The sequence below is a fragment of the Girardinichthys multiradiatus genome, chromosome 3, assembly GCF_021462225.1.
Source record: "Girardinichthys multiradiatus isolate DD_20200921_A chromosome 3, DD_fGirMul_XY1, whole genome shotgun sequence".
Lineage (NCBI taxonomy): Eukaryota > Metazoa > Chordata > Actinopteri > Cyprinodontiformes > Goodeidae > Girardinichthys > Girardinichthys multiradiatus.
Window position 1 is genome coordinate 48,596,466 of NC_061796.1, and position 16,308 is coordinate 48,612,773.

A 16,308-nucleotide genomic window follows, 5' to 3' on the forward strand; every position below is an offset into this window, starting at 1 on the left:
CTTCAGATAAAGACCCTTGTCATAAAGTTTGTTCAAAAGAAAAACGCGCATCTCAGAGGAGAAAATATGATCTTGACAGATTTGTACAGCATTTTAAGTCCCATCTTCTCAACATCAAGCAAAAGAACCACCAGACTAAGCGGCGGGAATGAAACCAGATGCAAAACGAGCCGGTATTTTCCGAATATCTTTGCATAATTAAACCAGGACTTGTTTTCACATGGACTGGACTCGGGTTTCTGTTACTGGTGCATTTTTAATTAAAACATGTTTGGTCTTCATTTAGTGACTCACAGCCAGGGTCAAACTGGCTTAGTGGGGCAACCGAGGAAATCTGGTTTTTTTCAGTTTTCAAAACCATTTTTCAGGTTCAAATGTTTTTCTTTTGAACAAACTTTATGGCCCTAATTTAGCTCCACAGTCGGGGGACCATCTTTAACCCAAACCCAGGTTTTAGGTCGGATTCAGGAAGGATCCATCTCACTGATTGGATCTTACGGTTTCATTCATGTTTCTCAGATAAAAGGTTGTTGCTTATTGTTAGAAGTGACTGGAGGACAGCTCTGATGTTCAGTTCAAATCAATTCAGTTTATTTCTATAGCGCCAATTCAACACATGTCGTCTCAAGGTTCTTCACAACAGTCAGGTTCATACATTTCTATTAATTGTAACCATTGAACAGTTCAGTCAGATTCAGTTATTTATTCAAATTGGATAAAAAGTTTTTCTATCTAAGGAAACCCAGCAGATTGCATCCAGTCAGTGACTTGCAGCATTCCCTCCTCCTGGATGAGCATGTAGAGACAGTGGACAGTCACTGGTGTTGACTTTGCAGCAATCCCTCATACTGAGCATGCATGTAGCGACAGTGGAGAGGAAAAACTCCCTTTTAACAGGAAACAGCTCCTGTTCTCCTTCTTTCAGGACGGATTTAAATGACCCAATTTCCTCAGCAGCAACTGTAATTAATTAATAGAATAATTCAAATTATTCATTAACTGTAATTCCTAATAAATTCTGGAGGACAGCTGATAATCTGCATATTCAATACTTGACATGCATTTGGACAGATACAGGTTCTGTGCTGCAGACCAGATTCAGCTGAAGGTCCACTCACTCAGTCCAATTTTCATTTCACTGATGTTCTGCTTTCCTGAATCTCCAACATCCTGGTGTTTCCAAGTGAGGTCAGTGAGAAAAGCTCAGGATCATTCACAGGAAACATCTGACGCTCAGTAATCCTCCTCTGTGGATGTGTTCTGTTCAAGCCCTGGTGATAAAGTTGGACCTCTGAGACCTACTGCAGACCCACTCTGACAGTTTATCAGATGAATGAGAAGAACGGATCCCAGCCAACATGGAGAACTAACTCTACCTTCTGGGTTTTATGTTGTTTGGGCTCCAGTCAGTCCATCTTCCTCCTACTACGGTTTCACACTTGGATCTTCTGTCAGGTCTTCACCCTAACCCAGAAGATGTTGCCCCGCCTACAGTCTGCTTCTCTGGCTGGAGTCATCCTTCGTGTTGAAACTTTTTATCTTCAGCACAAACTCAGACCACCTTTCCAGTCCTGTAGAGAAGCACTTCCAAAGAACGGTTTCTTCTCTCACTTCTTTAATGTGGAGTTCCGGCTCAGATCGGGTCGGTCCATAACTGACACCATTTTAATACGAACCTCAATCAGCCCCCATCGGCGCTGACTGAAAACACAAACCATAATGGAACCTCCACTGTGTGACAGTCTGACTTTGGCTTCTTCCTGAAGGTCAGACTGAACCAAAAAATCTTCAGTGCATTTCGGTTCTGTTTCAGCTCTTTGAGGGATTCTTCCAGTTTCTTAGCTGGACATGACTTTAAGATTCTGATGGTATCTTCTCTGGTCCTCCATCTGTTCACATAACTCTACTTTTGAAGATGAACTGCACATCATGGTGAGATGTTCTCAGGCACTAGTTCTTCTACCTGTAGAACTCTGCTTACAGATTCAGCTTTCTTCTGATGATTGTCAAGAACTGGACTGAAACTGGGTGGAAAAGCAGCCGAAGACCAACGAAGAACTCAGAGAAACCTTCAGAAAGCCTAGAGAAGGTCTGGAAACCCTGGAAAAGCCTACTTATTTTACTGAGGAGGATTTCAAACATCACAGATACCTTCACCAGGAGACAACATGAAGGAAACTGTTTCTGAAAACTGTTGCTTTATTTCTGAAGAACATCATGTGAAGGTTTCTGCACAGCAGCAGGAGTCATCATCATCAGAAGATCCAGCATGTTCATATGTTACAACTGAAACAGGAAGCGTTCATGTTCCGCAAAATTAAGATCATTTACCTGCAGCTACAAACATAACTAAGCAGACCAGCCAATCAGGGTCCAGGACTCACTGTGACATCATCAATCATCAAAACTAAAGCTGTGAAGGAACTCTGTGTTTTAGGATGATGAAGAGGATTCATCTTCTTCTCTGTAACACACACACACCTGCCTGACTGACTGACTATGCTCATGAATCTGTTTGAACCTGGACTTTGAAGGTTCTGATGATCCCTATTATCCAAGAGCAGCTCAGACAGCAAACATTCAGGAAGGAACACATGATAATGTTCTGTTCATTAGAACCTCACAGCATCCCCAGCAGAACCACAGGTGATGACTCCACCCACACCCGGACCATCTCCTTGACCTTTCCATCATTTTAAATCTTTCTGTTCTGATGAGTGCTGAAGGCCCGCCCACATGATGTTTAAAGCTGGACCCTGATTGGCTGGTGTAGAAGAAGGTCTTTGATCTCATTGGTTTTTGGAAAGACATAATTTTATCTTTTTAAACTACAGATCAGTCAAAATCGTTGCTCCTGTCTCCGCCTGTGAAATCTGGACCCACTGAGCCCGGCGGTTTTCCATAGCAGACACGACTCTGGTCCAACCAACCAGAAAGCAGATGAAGTTCCTCTTCTGGCCACTAGATGGAGCTCAGCTTACGCCAAAGAACAGTTTTACAGAAACGTGAGTCATCAGTTGACCGATTAGTGCTCGCTTAAACCGGACATTCTTTGTTCTGGTTTCAGCCATGGTCCTTGTCCATCCCTCCACCCGAGTCCACAGCAGGACAGGTGGGGTTGGACTCGGTGTTTACAGGTTAAGTTCTCATACCTCAGTAAACTAGGTCCAAATGTCCCAGGAGAACTTAATGACCCACTCAGCTCTGCTCCTTTTTCTCAGATCTGGCGCCTTCGCTCCTGTTCTTCACTGTGATCTTCCACTCGTCCCCAACTTCCTCTCCGATCACAATCCTGGTCTCTCGTCTTTCTTTGCTCACGTCCTTCATGTCCTCCTCTCTCTCCTTTCCTTCCTCCTCACTGTCTTCTTCCAGGGTCTGAGTTTCCTTCTCGTCTCTTGTCTCAGTTTCCTTATTCCTGGTGTCCTTTCTGACTCCGTCTGTCCCCTCTCCTGCCTTCTCCCTGTCCTTGGGTCTTTTGTCTTTAGTGTTGTCTTTTACTGTCTCTGTCTTCTTTCCCTGCTCCACCCAGTCCTCCTCCCCGTCTTCGTCTTTTGTTTCACTGGTGTCCTTCCGGTCTGTTACCTTCTGTTCACCTGCCGTCTCTCTGTCTTCTGGTCTTACCTCTTCAATGTCCTCTCTGTCTGTGTCCTCTGTCTCCTTCTCTGACTCCTCAACCTTCATCCTGTCATCTCTGGACTCCAGATTCTCCTCAGATGTCTCCCGTTTGTCCCCTTCATCGTCTTTGTCCTCCAGCTCCTGAAGTTCTGGTGAGTCTGCCTCTGTTGCTTCTGGTTCCAGCAGGATTTCGGTCAGCGTCCTGAGGAGTTCTGACTGACTGTCCTCTGGTTTCTGTGTGGTTCTGCCCTCAGAAGATGCCTGCAGGAGACCCGTCAGGTGAAAGGATGACCTCCACAGCTCCGGCAGCTTGTGAAGGTGTGTCAGGGCTTCGAGCAGCCAGTCAACCAGCAGCTGGGTTACAGTTTCCTGGAGTTTGTGGGTCGGTGTCTCGTCCAGCTCTGGAGGATTTCTGGCAGTGAACGCTGACCAGCGAGACAACAGGAGGCGCTGCAGCACGGGCTTCAGGCAGACCTCCAGGGGCTGCAGACAGAAGGAGCAGCCTGCAGGGATCACTGCCGGCAGGCTCTGTGACGCACTGAGGGAGGTCAGAAACCGGTCTCCTAAGTGTTCTCGGTGCCGGTCTAAGATCAGCATGGACTTCCCAGGCTGAGTTGGACCAGAACGATGTTGCAGCCAAACCTTGGTGTACCAGAGATCCAAGGATTCCTCCACAGTCAGAACGTCTGGACTGGCCTCCAGTAAGAAAATGTGCGGCACAACTTTCTTCTGAATCTGCTTGGTGGGCAGAACCAGCGCTGGCAGCATGGTACCATCGGCCAGAACTGTCAGGTAAACTGTGATCACTGGTGTAGAGCCAGAGAGCTCCAGAGCTTCAGAGCATCTAGATTTGTCCTGAGCTAACCTGAAGTCCACAAAGAGACTCAGTTCGTCCATCGCAGCGACAGAGCGCTCCGTCAGCCGGTGGACCCGGAACACCTTCTGGGTAAAGTCTCTGAAGGATCGGACTCTGAACTCCAGGAAAGGAGGGCGGCTGCAAGCCAGAGACGAAGCCCTGCCGACCCTGCAGACACCCAGACGGTGCTGCAGCAGGAAGCTCACGGCCCAGTCGTAGGAGATCCGGAAGGAGTCGCTGAAGGCCCTCTTCTTCTTCAGGATGGAGGCTTTGTTGAACAGGTTGCTCTCTGTGATCGGAAGCTGCTGTTCCCGCATGGACAGCACCCAAGCCACCATACGCTCTGAGCCATCAGCATGAAGCATCTCCTGCTCTGTCTGCTTCAAACGCTTCCTGGCCTCCTTCAGCCAAGACCGGATGAGCTGCGTATCGGTTGAGAAGACCCTGGATGCCTGCCGGAGACCTTCACAGAGAGCAAACAGGATGATTCTGAGTTGACGGACAGACAGGGAACCATCACTCTCTGCTGAGGAAGATAACCGAGCTACTGGCTGAACATGTCTGTTTGTCTCTGATGGCAGCTGGGACTCTGAACCTTCACTGGTCAGGTCTTTCTTCTGTGCGTTGATCTCTTCATCGTCCTTAACATCATCCAGTTTATCATCGTCAGAAAAGTCCAGGTCCTCCACCGGACCCATGGTCTCATCTACGTTATCCTTGACCTCGTCCACGTTGATCTCTCCGCTGCAGTGAGAAAATACTGACATCATTATGACACCCAAACATTTCAACACAAAACGGTTCAACTGAATGAAAGCAGAAAGCATCCAGAACTGAACATATGAATGTTGGTGGAACCTGGTTACCTGACTCTGTCTTTGAGAAATCCAATCTTTGTTGGTCCTGTAAAAACAGAAAACACATCTACTTTTGGACCGATCCAAAACAAAGCACCTTCAGGTGATGCACCTGTAAGCAGACTCACCTTTGTTGAGAGGCGACAGGCCGTGATATTCCCAGAAGCAGCTGGGCTGTTTGCACAGGTTGGCTTCGCAGACGATGCAGCCGTACACGCTCTCATGGCGCATGTTCTTCAGGTTGCAATTCTTGCATCTTTTAGAGATGCTGCTGATCTTTGACATCCTGTGTCTTTGTTTGATGGGTTCTTCTGAAGCGTCGCTCTTTCCCCCACGGGAGCTCGACACCTCCAAGGTCTCAAAGTATTTCTGGGCACACTTGGCGAGCTGGTTGCCTAAACGCTTGCGGAAGTTGACCTGGCTGAAGAGGCCGTCCTGCACCCAGGCGGGCGGGTTGTCTTTGCGGCTCTCGCGCAGTATGATGAAGGCATTGACGATGCTCAGGTTCACAAGGAACCAGAAGAGGTTGCGCCAGTGGCGGTCCTGGGGTATTCCTCCTAGTGGATTGCATGCCAGCAGCTGCTTGCAGATGTCGACCCCTCGCATGTTTTCCTGCAGGAGGCGGAAGGCCATGGGACGGTCAATGGTGACTAGTCCCCCCGCTTTGGTTGGAGACCTCCTCCAAACAGCATCTTGTTCACCTGCTGCTGCGTTGGTTGACAGGCAGCCCATTTCTTTAGTGTCCCTCCAGCGGGTGGCCAGCAGGGGGCCACACTGCCTCTGCAGGAAGTCCCCGGGTTTCTCCAGCTCACCCTCCTCCCACAGCTCTCTGGGCAGGATGGGGTTGGGTGGAGGGAAGGAGCTACAGGCATAGATGTTCTGATCCAGCAGCTTCTGCATGAGTGGGATGGATGTGAGAGAGTTGGCCAGAAAGAGCTGATGGTGCTTGTTGTTCAGGTCCTTCACCAGCTCCAGTACCACACTGAAGCCCAGGTCCTGGCCGGACTTCTCTCCGACCTGGATTAGGAAGCGGTGGCAGTAGCCGGACTTGGAATCACAGAGGAGCCACACCTGAGGCTGGCTCTTTGGGTTCCCCTGGGTGCTGCAGCTCTCCTCCTCCAGACTGGGCAGCAGAGCCCGGTCGATGGTCAGGCAGCAGTTCGGCTGGTAGGCTTCCCACATGGCACAGCCCAGGATGCTCAGCATGGGCCTGAAGACGTGCAGCGGGTCGCTGGAGAGGCCGGATCCGTGAATCTCGTTGATGAAGCTGCCCATCCGGATGTGGGCAGCAATCTGCTTGAAGCGTTTGATGGTCATGGCTCTGTAGAAGGTGTAGCTGTTGTCGAAGTGGTTGAAGGACCAGTAGTGGGACAGGTCTGGAAGGTTATGGATCCCGATGAGAATAACAAGACCGATGAAACCTTTGACCTCATGGGTGGTGACAGGAACCCAGTCCGGAGGGCAGAAGCCCAGGACACGGCAGGTCTTGGCGTGGGCGTTGGTTTCCTTGGTGATCAGCTCAATGAGTGCAGATGGGAAGATCAGGTTGAAGAAGTCGATGGCGTCGCAGTTCTTGGACAGGTAGTGGTTTGGTCCACAGGGGTTAGTGAAGGCCAGGGGGGGGGTCTTGGAGCTTTCATCTGCCAGTTTCCAATTATTTGCCAGCTTCCAGGATGGTTCTGGTAAGTCCTGGTTCTGGTCTGGTTCCTCTGAAGATCGCTGCTCTGCACTGTGGCACAACTGGATGTCAGGTTCAGTATATTCTGAAGAAAGAAGAAGAGAAAGACAGGAGAGAAGTTTTATTTACCACCACCACAAACCTTCTAAGAGGCCTTTCTGGTGGATCTCTGAAGGTTTAACTTCCAGTCCACTAAGTTCTGATTTTATTCTGTGGGCCTCACTGCTGCTGAAGAGGAGCTGATGCAACAAACCTCACTAAACTTCTCTTTGCTGCCCAACGTCAGAAGTTCAGAACCAGATTCAGGCTGAGCTGGAGAACCAACACAGAGGTGCTGTGGAAACATCAGGGACCACTTCCTGAACTTCTACTTTCATTCATAGATGCAGACTGAAAAGACTGCTCAAGGAAACCAGAGAGGTTCTAGATTTCTGGGCCTATTCTACCCTTTAAATGGAATCTAAGGTTCTGTTGAAGAGATTTGGGTTAAACCCACGGCCCTGCAGGTATTAAAGGCGAAGCTGTAACCAGACGTGTTCCTCTGATGGATTTTACTGCTGTGGGTCTCGTATCATCAGCAGAACCAATTATTCTGGTTGGGCTGTCAGCTATTTTTTCTCATGATGCCGTGTCCCTACAGCAGCTCCACTGGTGCCTGCATGATGAACTCCAGATGTTCCAGTCCAGGTCCTTCTAACCAGAACCAAATTCAACCAGCTCCACCTAATAGTTTTTAATGTAGTTCTGAGTGCAGGAAAACGTCCTGTTGATGTTCAGATAGGCTGAGAAGTTCTTCAGGCTCCTTCAGGCTGTAACTGCATGAAGTTCATAAGGAAACATCCGTTTGTTGATGTCGCCACGGCGTCCAGGAGGCGGCAGTCTGACCTCCGGTCAGTTTGGTTTAGTTTAGTCACAGCTGGACCCCGTCAGCCAGCGGAGACAACAGGATGTAGGAGGAGACGTGACAGGAAGCCCACTGAGGTTAAATTAAATACGCAGCGATGCTAGAGGATGGACTGAAAACCATTTATATTCATCTCTATTTCAATTCTATAGATGCTTTATGTCAAAATACCAAAAAATATAAAAAAAACTTTCTTCACTGGAAATCAGAACCAAGCCCTCAGATGTTGAGAATAAATAATAATCTGCTGACCTCAGAGATCATCTGACAGAAACTCATCTTCAACACTGAAAGCTGAACTGTAGGAACTCTGCAGCAAGCAGCCGATGAGCAGCAGCCTGTTCCCAGAATCCTTCTGGTTCGGTTCTGTTTGCTTAAATGTGGCTCCAGCTTCGGGCTGAGCTCCGCAGCAGAGGAGTAGGGAGAGCTAGACAGGCTGGATCGGAACCACTGTGTGCTTGCTGAAAGTGTGGCGTGGAGGTGCAGTCTTACTGCGGCCGCAGCAGATGGCGCTGTTGTGCTCCGGGTTCCTCAGCAGGTGTTCGGCCATCTGGTCGGCAGACCGAGGCTGGAAGCGGCATCCGGAGCAGCGCAGCACGAACGCGCTGCAGGAGAAGAAGAAACACGTCATGATGCACGATAAGAATGGGACGTCTGATGGAGCGAGATGATTGATCCTCACCAGGGAGGAGGCGCCTTCTGCACAGGGAGAACCTTATCCTTGGAGCCGCGAACATGGTGGCTGGAACACAACAGAACCTATCAGAACTCATCAGTCTGATGGACGTCTGAGTGGTACTCAGTAGTACACTGTGAAACACTGTGTCCTATACCATCTAGTAGTACTCTGTGTACTGCCCTGTGTGTAACCCACTGCTTAAAAGCCTGTAGTACACTGCAATACTTATTAGCCCTGTGTAGTATTCTAATAATCTATAGTAATGTCAACAACTGTGTGGTACTTTAAGTACTACACATTATTTATTTGTGTAGTATTGTGGTGTACTGTATAGTGCTAAATGTACAACACAGTAGCACTATGTAGTACTTTGCATTTTACTCTGTATTACACTTTGTACTACTGTCTATGACTGTATAGTAGCCTGAGTAGTGCTCTGTGTAGTACCGTTAGACTGCACAGTAATCTATAAAATACTCTGTGTAATACTATCAATTTTCTTTGAGTCTCTGGTATTTTGTAGTACTCTGTGTTATTCTGTTTATTACTCTGTATTATATTGTGCACTACTCTCTTAGGGTGTAAAGTACTCTATGTAGTAGTAAACATTACTCTGTCATTTACAGCAGTATTCCCTGTAGTACTTATTATTACACTGTGTACTACTTGCTTAGACTGTATAGTGCAGTACTCTGGTCAAACAGTTATTAGTAGTAATTACCCTGTGTATTTCTCAGTAGTACTCTGACATACTCATTAGTACACTCCATGTTGCTCTGTATAGTGTGCAGTAGTACTCTGAAGTACTCTGGGTCTTACTGGATCATGTGGGCGGCGTAGGCCCGGGAACAGCAGCTGCTGTAGGGACACAGCAGGCAGTGCACGTAGGTCGGGTAATGAGCCGTCAGGTCCGAGGCGTCGGTTCCGCACTCCAAACACACCAACTGGTCCCCTGACGACAACCTGCAGGACACAAATGGGCTGAAGTAACACCTGAAGTTCAGAACCTGACAGAACTCACCTCTGGTTCTGGTGTTCAGGTTTTCTACACATTCATTTCTTTTTCAAGACTCAAATTTCTAGATATTCTCTGAAGTTTTTAACATTTGAGCTGATTGATTATCTGTAGGAAAACAAAGTTGGACCTGGGTTCTGATTTTCAGTTTGATGCAGGAACGTTTCACTGATTCTTAGATATCTGGACCAACGTTCCCTGGAACACCCTGAAACCCAGGCAGCTTGTTCTTTGAAGCCCAGTTAGTGAAAACCGGTACCTTCATTTCATTTGAATGAATGTGCATAAAAACCCAGTAAAAGGTCAGGGTGCGATGTAGCAGATCAAAGAGATATGTTTTCATTTTCCGATTTTATTCTCAGTAAATTTTACTGAGATATGGATCTCATTTAAACAGCGACCCATTCACGGAGGCTTCAGACCCTGACCCAGCTGTCTTCCACCTCTCTCTACCACACTTCCTGTCTGCTAACTTTCAAAATAAATGACAAAAATAAAGGCCACTGGAGCCTCATAAAAGAACAGCACCTGCTTTCAGAAAGAATATTAATCTATTTTAAAACTGCTGCATTCATTAACTTTTTTCGATTTTCCAGACCCAGAAAGAGAATTTCCTAGCTTTTCTAGACCTTTCAAGGCAACGTAGGAACCCCGGGTGTCCTCTGCTGCCACCTTCAGGACAAATGCAGCTGTTGCCATCTCACCTGCTGTGACCCCTGCGACCCGGCCCTCTCTTGGTTGGGGATTTGGGAGCTTTAATCAGTGTAGGGTTCTTTTGGATCGGGAACTTGGGGTGTTCAGTCTTGATTCTGTTTGGCTGAAAAATGGAGTTTGGTGCCATCTGAGGTTTGAGCTTTCCGTAGGTCCTGATCGTCACCTGCAGACAAACAGCATGATGAGCAAACAGGGCTGTGACATCATCAAGTACAAGAGCAGAGGATGAATAAAGTGGGCAGGTCTTGTCTGGGGGGCGGGGCTCACTTTGGATCCTGGCGGCAGTCCTTCCAGCTGCGGCGGCCTTCGGAAGCTGCGGTGGTTTTCCACCCTATGCTGCATTTTGTCTTTGAGGAAGATGAACTGAAGGCGACACCTGTTGCAGTGGAAGGCCTGACTCAGCTAACACAGGAAGACAGGGGTTACCTTTCAAATTAAAAGACCATTTGATCTGTATTCACCTGTTGCCACAGGAACGACCCGAGTGCGTCAGAGACATTTTACAGCAGTTTTTATACAAACAGCAGGACGTAAATCCAAACATGGAGTAAAAATATGCAACTTAATGAAGAAAAGCCATCCTTTACATCATTCCTATTTCTTTCGCCTGTTTCCGTCACCTGCTTCCAGCTGATTGCTTAAAGGGAAAGCAGCAGCATGCTCACTGAGACAGTGGAGTAAACAGCACAGTCACCAGCTGTGTGTTCAGACGCAGTATCAACAGTGAGTGTGTGTGTGTTCACCTTGTGCCGGTAAAGGTGCTGCTGGTAGTTGGTGGGGTTTTTCATCACTTTCAGGCAGAAGACGCAGAGCAGGAACAGAGTCTCTCTATGGAAGGTGGCAAAGTGCTGCAGGACGTCTGAGTAGAAGGACGAGCGAAACGAGCACACCTGGAAACACTCCTGAGGTCAGATGCCTGAGAGCACAGAGAAGAACCGGTGGGGAGACGGCACACCCACCTGGCAGACGTAGGGCATCTCGCCCGGTTTGTGGTTGGACTTCATGTGGTTCAGGAAGGCCGGCTCATTGTCGAAGGCCCACTCACAGATCCGACACAAACCTGGCAGCAGCACAGACAGATTAACACAGGTGAGCTCACGTTTGTGTCTTCCACAAAACCAGGTCTCGAGATCAGATCTGGAGAACAAAACCCAAATCAAGACCAACACTGGGTCATGACAGGAACCTGAAGTCCAGTCTGAACCTTTCAGCACATTCTTGTACACCAAGCCAAGCATTAAAAACAAGCAGCTCAGGTCAGATTTGGACCTTTGGATCTTTTCTCAGTTAAAGTTGACAGAACAAGGTTTTCTGATGAATCATCAGCTTTCAGAAGAAGGCATGAGGAACAAAGCTGAAGCAGTTTGATGGAGAACATCTAACAAACTGCAGCTCAGAGCATGAGGACAGACGGTAGATCCTATACCAAACATGTGGACCTTCAGAGTCCTCGTCCATACCTGATGCTGATTTTATGGGACAACAACCCAAAACTGAAGCCTACAGAACAAACAGACTCAGTGTGCAAAGATCTTAAATCTGGGTCAGCTTTAGGACCAACAACCCAGAAGCACACAGGCATGAATCCATGTCACAGGTTTAAGAACAGATGAGGTTCTTACAGGAAGACTGAGTGGAGCCATGCACTTCGTCCTGGTGGTCCTTCAGCTGACCCGGAGATGAGAACTGTCGGTAACAGTAGTGACAGCAGTGCCTGTCTTTGCCATCTACAACCAGCTCAGAGTGGTACAGCACGTGCTGCATCAACCTACACACACAGACAAACAGGTAAACAGGAAGTGAGCTGGAAGTCCAGGTGTGGACAGATGTGTTCAGGTGATCTGTGGACCCACCTCAGGTTGTTCTCTGCCCGGAAGGAACAGATGTAGCAGGTGAACGAGAAGATATTCATTCCAGGAGGAGGAGGTTTCCTCAGACTAATGTCTCCACTAAACCTCCCATAGTAAAACTCCTCCACACTCATCACCACCCGCGGGGGTTCGGAGGCTGTTGTCGTAGTAACAACAGAGAGGGTCTGGCCAGGCGCTGTGGGACCAGGTGATACATGGAAATTGTTACTAAACATTCTTCTGGAGGGAGGGAGGGATGGATGGATGGATGGATGGATGGATGGATGGATGGATGGATGGATGGATGGATGGATGGATGGATGGATGGATGGATGGATGGATGGATGGATGGATGGATGGATGGATGGATGGATGGATGGATGGATGGATGGATAAAAGTACAGGTGTAGTTCATGTTTCAGGAATGCTTTGGTTGCTAACGGTTACAGAAACCAGTTTTACAGCTTTGAGGCCGTGAGTTTCCTCTCTGTGATGCTCCTCCTGTTTCTAACAGAACTCCATTAATCAAACCGGCACATCCTGATCTGGGCCTCAGTTTAGAACCTTTCAATCTGTTGGAGCTTGAGGACCAAAGTATTGAGAACTCATTGAAGATCGTCCAACCTTTGGTGGTGCTGAGGTTTGTGGCCTTCATGACTCCGTTTGTTGAAGCAGACTTCTGGTCCGGAGAACTTGCTAGCTTCTGGGAGCTGCCACCGCTCACCTGCGACACCTGCAGGTTAACTGGAAAACAACAAAAGATCAATAAGTCCACCAGACTGACCAGTGCAGCTAAGACCCCTCCCAGAGTGTCCAGTGCGCTGACCGGATCCTGGTGCGCTGGTGCGGATGGTCAGAGTAGTGGGCAGCTGCATGCTGGTAAAGGTGGAGCCTGGGTGGGAGGGGCCTGGGGCGGGCTGCTTCTGCGAGAGAACCGTGGACATGCCCACACCAGGCCGGATCAGCTGACCCAGAGAGGGCGCTGTGGAGACAGGAAACAGAGTGGATTAGCCTTGGGTAGGATCAGTGATCAGTGCCGTATTTGTTATGGATCAACTGGACCTACACTGGATCAAAGTGAGCGGCTGCATCGTCTGACCCGGCTGCAAGTTCAGAACCAGAGGAGCACCGGGGTTCATAACTGTGGGCATCTGAAAGCCCTGAAACAGGAAACACATCATTATCTTTTATGCCATGGAAACACGCTGATGATCTCAACCAGGTGTAATTGTTTTCAGTACTTGTGTGGTCAGGAAGATGGGCTGGGTGCTGCCGGTCCCTGGAGCAGCTGGGAGGAGAAATGTTCCACCTGCTGTCTGCGTCAAGATGAGGGGTGGAGCCTGAGCCCTGAGGGGTGAGGCTGAGGCAGCGAGCTTGGAGGTGGCAGTGAGACAGAGTGTGGAGGAGGTGGCAGTGATGGACGGAGGAGGAGGAGGTGGTATCGCTGAGGAGGAGAGGAACTGCAGAGGAGCAGAGGCTGAGGACGAAAACACAGCAAGGAGAACAAAGGTTTAGCTAAAAACAGGAGAGTTCAGGTTACCTGCTGGGACGGACAGTTACCTGCTGGGACAAGTATGGATGGAGGAGACCTGGGAGGTGGAGTCACGGAGGTAGGAGAAGATGAAGAATCCTCCACTGTGGAAACGAAACAACAACAGACTTCAAAGGTTTATAGAAAACTATCAGAAAAAGACCCAAAATATTTCTGCAGCGTCCTATAGCACCTTTACAGGTATGTCACCAATAAATGCTTCTCCCTCTGTTCTATTGGAGCCGACTAACTGTTAAGATTTTCTCTGAGATGATGAATAAATCAGCTCCATGGTGACTGAAGATTCCTACTTAACTCATCAAGGTCTCTGTGAGCTTAGCTTAGTGGTAAGCTAAGCTAAGATGAGTTAAGCTTAGCTTACCACAGTGACAGAGAGATGTTCCTCTGGATCAAATGTGAGGAACTGAGGTGAACAGATGCTCTTTCACAGGAAGAAAACTTTATTCTGCTCAATCACTGGATGATTCCTGCCCACTCAGCTCTTTCTGGAGTTCCTGAAAAGATTGAGGCTACAGATCAAACTGTAATTTCTCTAAAACTGAAATGGTCTGGTCTAAACCTGGACAAAGTCCATCTTCAATGCTGCTCAGTGGTTGTCAGCAGACAGGCGCTGTAGATCCTCTCTGAAGGTATTGGCCAGATCCTGCTACTATTACAGCTAAAGATGCACAGAGGTGGTTCTTTTCAAGGTCTTTCTGAATGTTTGATGATATCTGAAGCTGCACAGCTCAGTACAGTTGTAAAAAATTGACAGAACCTCTTCAGGACGGAGCTCTAATCACGATCATTTAGCAGGAGGAAACAGCTGACACAGAGGAGGAAGAGCCCACACTGCCGGTACTGATCCTACACATCAGTAACCACATGCGGAGAGTTTTTGTCTCACCTGGCTCTCCGTAATGGTCCATAAACTCCACGTCATCTTCTTCCACACTGTCGTCCACCTGTTGCCATGGCTCCAGCTCCTCCTCCTCGCACTCCATAAACAGCTCAGGGTCCATGTTCCTATGGAGACAGGACAGAAACTAACCAGGTCCAGTTAGCCGTGGAAAGGCAGCTTCAGAGCGAGTTATTATAACTTTATGTAGGAATGAACTGAACGAGTTTAATGTCTTACTGTGAGGTGAAAGTCATGTCGTACTGGTACAGACGCATGGTATAACTTTACTAAAATCAAACTTTTTCACCAACAATGACAAAGATTGGTGTCCAAAAAGCAACAAATGACCTCATTAAACATGCAAAATCCATATTCTTGTCTCAGGATAAACAGGGAATACGAATGAAACCATTTAAAAGATTCCAACGAGTTACAAAGCAAATCATCCGTTTGATTCTTTAAAATTGTCCTGCAAAGTACCATCATGAATGTAATCTGGTCCACATGCAGACCAGAGATGGAGATGTCTTTGTTCTCCATCATCACAATATCCCCACCACTCTCCCTGAACTTCCTGGTCCCCTGTTGTCATGAATGGACCAGTTATATTACTGGAAAGCAGTTTTAATGCATGCCATCTGAAATGATGAGCTACCAAACACTGCATCCTAGAAGCCCGTTGTGATTATATTACAATATGACAATGATTTTATTGTGCAGCTCTAATAACTCTATACACATAATAATGATGAAAAGGACAGAACTATTTTTGTTGTTCCAGCCAATCCTGATTAAACACACAAAGCAAATACTCCCTTATAATATAAAAATGTTTATGTTATGAATAATTAATAAGTGTCGCGGCTTGTTCTGCAGAAAGTGTTTTAATACTACGCGCTGTCCAGACTCACTGATGTTAAACGCGTCACTGCAGTGCCAGCTGTGGCCGCAGGAGGCGCTCGCCTACTCCAGGTCCTTTTATGTTCCTTTGATTCTCCCTGCAGCGTCTCTGTTCCGGCGGGAACATACCTTAAGTCCGGTCCGGAGCGGACCGAACTGGGACACTAGTACAGGAGACTGTGGGTCATTGGGGACTCAGGGGCGGATCGAGTCCGTTCTGAACCACAGAAATACAGTTCTCCAGCCTGTGTCCGCCCGCCCCGCTCCTCCAGCGGCTGTCCGCACACACACACCGAGTACACCCTCCTACCCCCGCCTAGCTCTCTCTGTGGACTCTGGATCAACCCGCTCCTACCTGCAGCTGGACCAGCACTTCAGAAGTCAGACCGAACCGATTCGGACGGTTCTACTCTTTCTTCTTCACGCGCGCTGCAGTTCGACACGCAGGGGGCGGGTTTTCCTCCTCAATGTTTCTATCAGAGCCGTGGATTGGCTCTCAGGTGTCACACGTTACTTCCTTCATCAGGCAGCCCTTCCTCTGATTGGTTGATGACATTTTTCTGGACAATCTAATGTGTGCTGCGGGTTTTCAGATTACCAAGGATTACTTGGTCCAGTTCGACCGGAGCGTGTCCTTTGACCCAGAGCGATCCATTTCAGAAGCGTTTATTCACAAACAGACAGCCACTGGAGCCAACATGGCGGTCTGGAGGAGCCAAAACTGTAGAAACAGTCAGAGGAGTCCGCCATGTTGTTTTTTACAGGGGGCGTGGTCACAAATGCGACGTCACGAGCTGACCTAAAAAAC

The 16,308-nt window shown here is 48.1% G+C and overlaps 1 protein-coding gene across 3 annotated transcripts; it reads right to left on the bottom strand.

Annotated features, from left to right (window-relative positions):
* Window positions 1-2,181: 2,181 nt before the first annotated feature.
* Window positions 2,182-16,236, bottom strand: pogzb (pogo transposable element derived with ZNF domain b). 3 transcript variants are annotated; one of them, XM_047360752.1, is made up of 19 exons: window positions 16,099-16,236; window positions 14,607-14,725; window positions 13,729-13,803; window positions 13,410-13,645; window positions 13,235-13,328; window positions 12,995-13,150; window positions 12,793-12,912; window positions 12,172-12,364; window positions 11,941-12,086; window positions 11,278-11,378; window positions 11,062-11,208; window positions 10,586-10,720; window positions 10,309-10,481; window positions 9,409-9,552; window positions 8,593-8,652; window positions 8,403-8,515; window positions 5,457-7,091; window positions 5,338-5,374; window positions 2,182-5,215 (listed from the first exon to the last, which is right to left on the bottom strand). In XM_047360752.1, exons 2-19 carry the CDS (start codon window positions 14,719-14,721, stop codon window positions 3,199-3,201), a joined length of 5,697 nt encoding a protein of 1,898 aa, XP_047216708.1. In that variant the 5' UTR covers window positions 14,722-14,725; window positions 16,099-16,236; the 3' UTR covers window positions 2,182-3,198. The 3 variants fall into 3 exon arrangements, with proteins under 3 accessions (XP_047216708.1, XP_047216706.1, XP_047216707.1); XM_047360750.1 differs by lacking the exon at window positions 16,099-16,236 and adding an exon at window positions 15,856-15,988; XM_047360751.1 differs by lacking the exon at window positions 16,099-16,236 and adding an exon at window positions 15,512-15,647.
* Window positions 16,237-16,308: the final 72 nt, after the last annotated feature.

What these genes read in the sequence shown, in the direction of transcription:
- pogzb (XM_047360752.1), bottom strand. Translation starts at nt 14,721, where the DNA reads ATGGACCCTGAGCTGTTTATGGAGTGCGAGGAGGAGGAGCTGGAGCCA. An exon ending in GCCGCTCACTTTGATCCAGT is followed by an intron (nt 13,151 to 13,234) that starts GTAGGTCCAGTT and finishes CTGTCTCCACAG; the next exon opens with CGCCCTCTCTGGGTCAGCTG. An exon ending in GGTCGCAGGGGTCACAGCAG is followed by an intron (nt 9,553 to 10,308) that starts GTGAGATGGCAA and finishes TGTGTCCTGCAG; the next exon opens with GTTGTCGTCAGGGGACCAGT.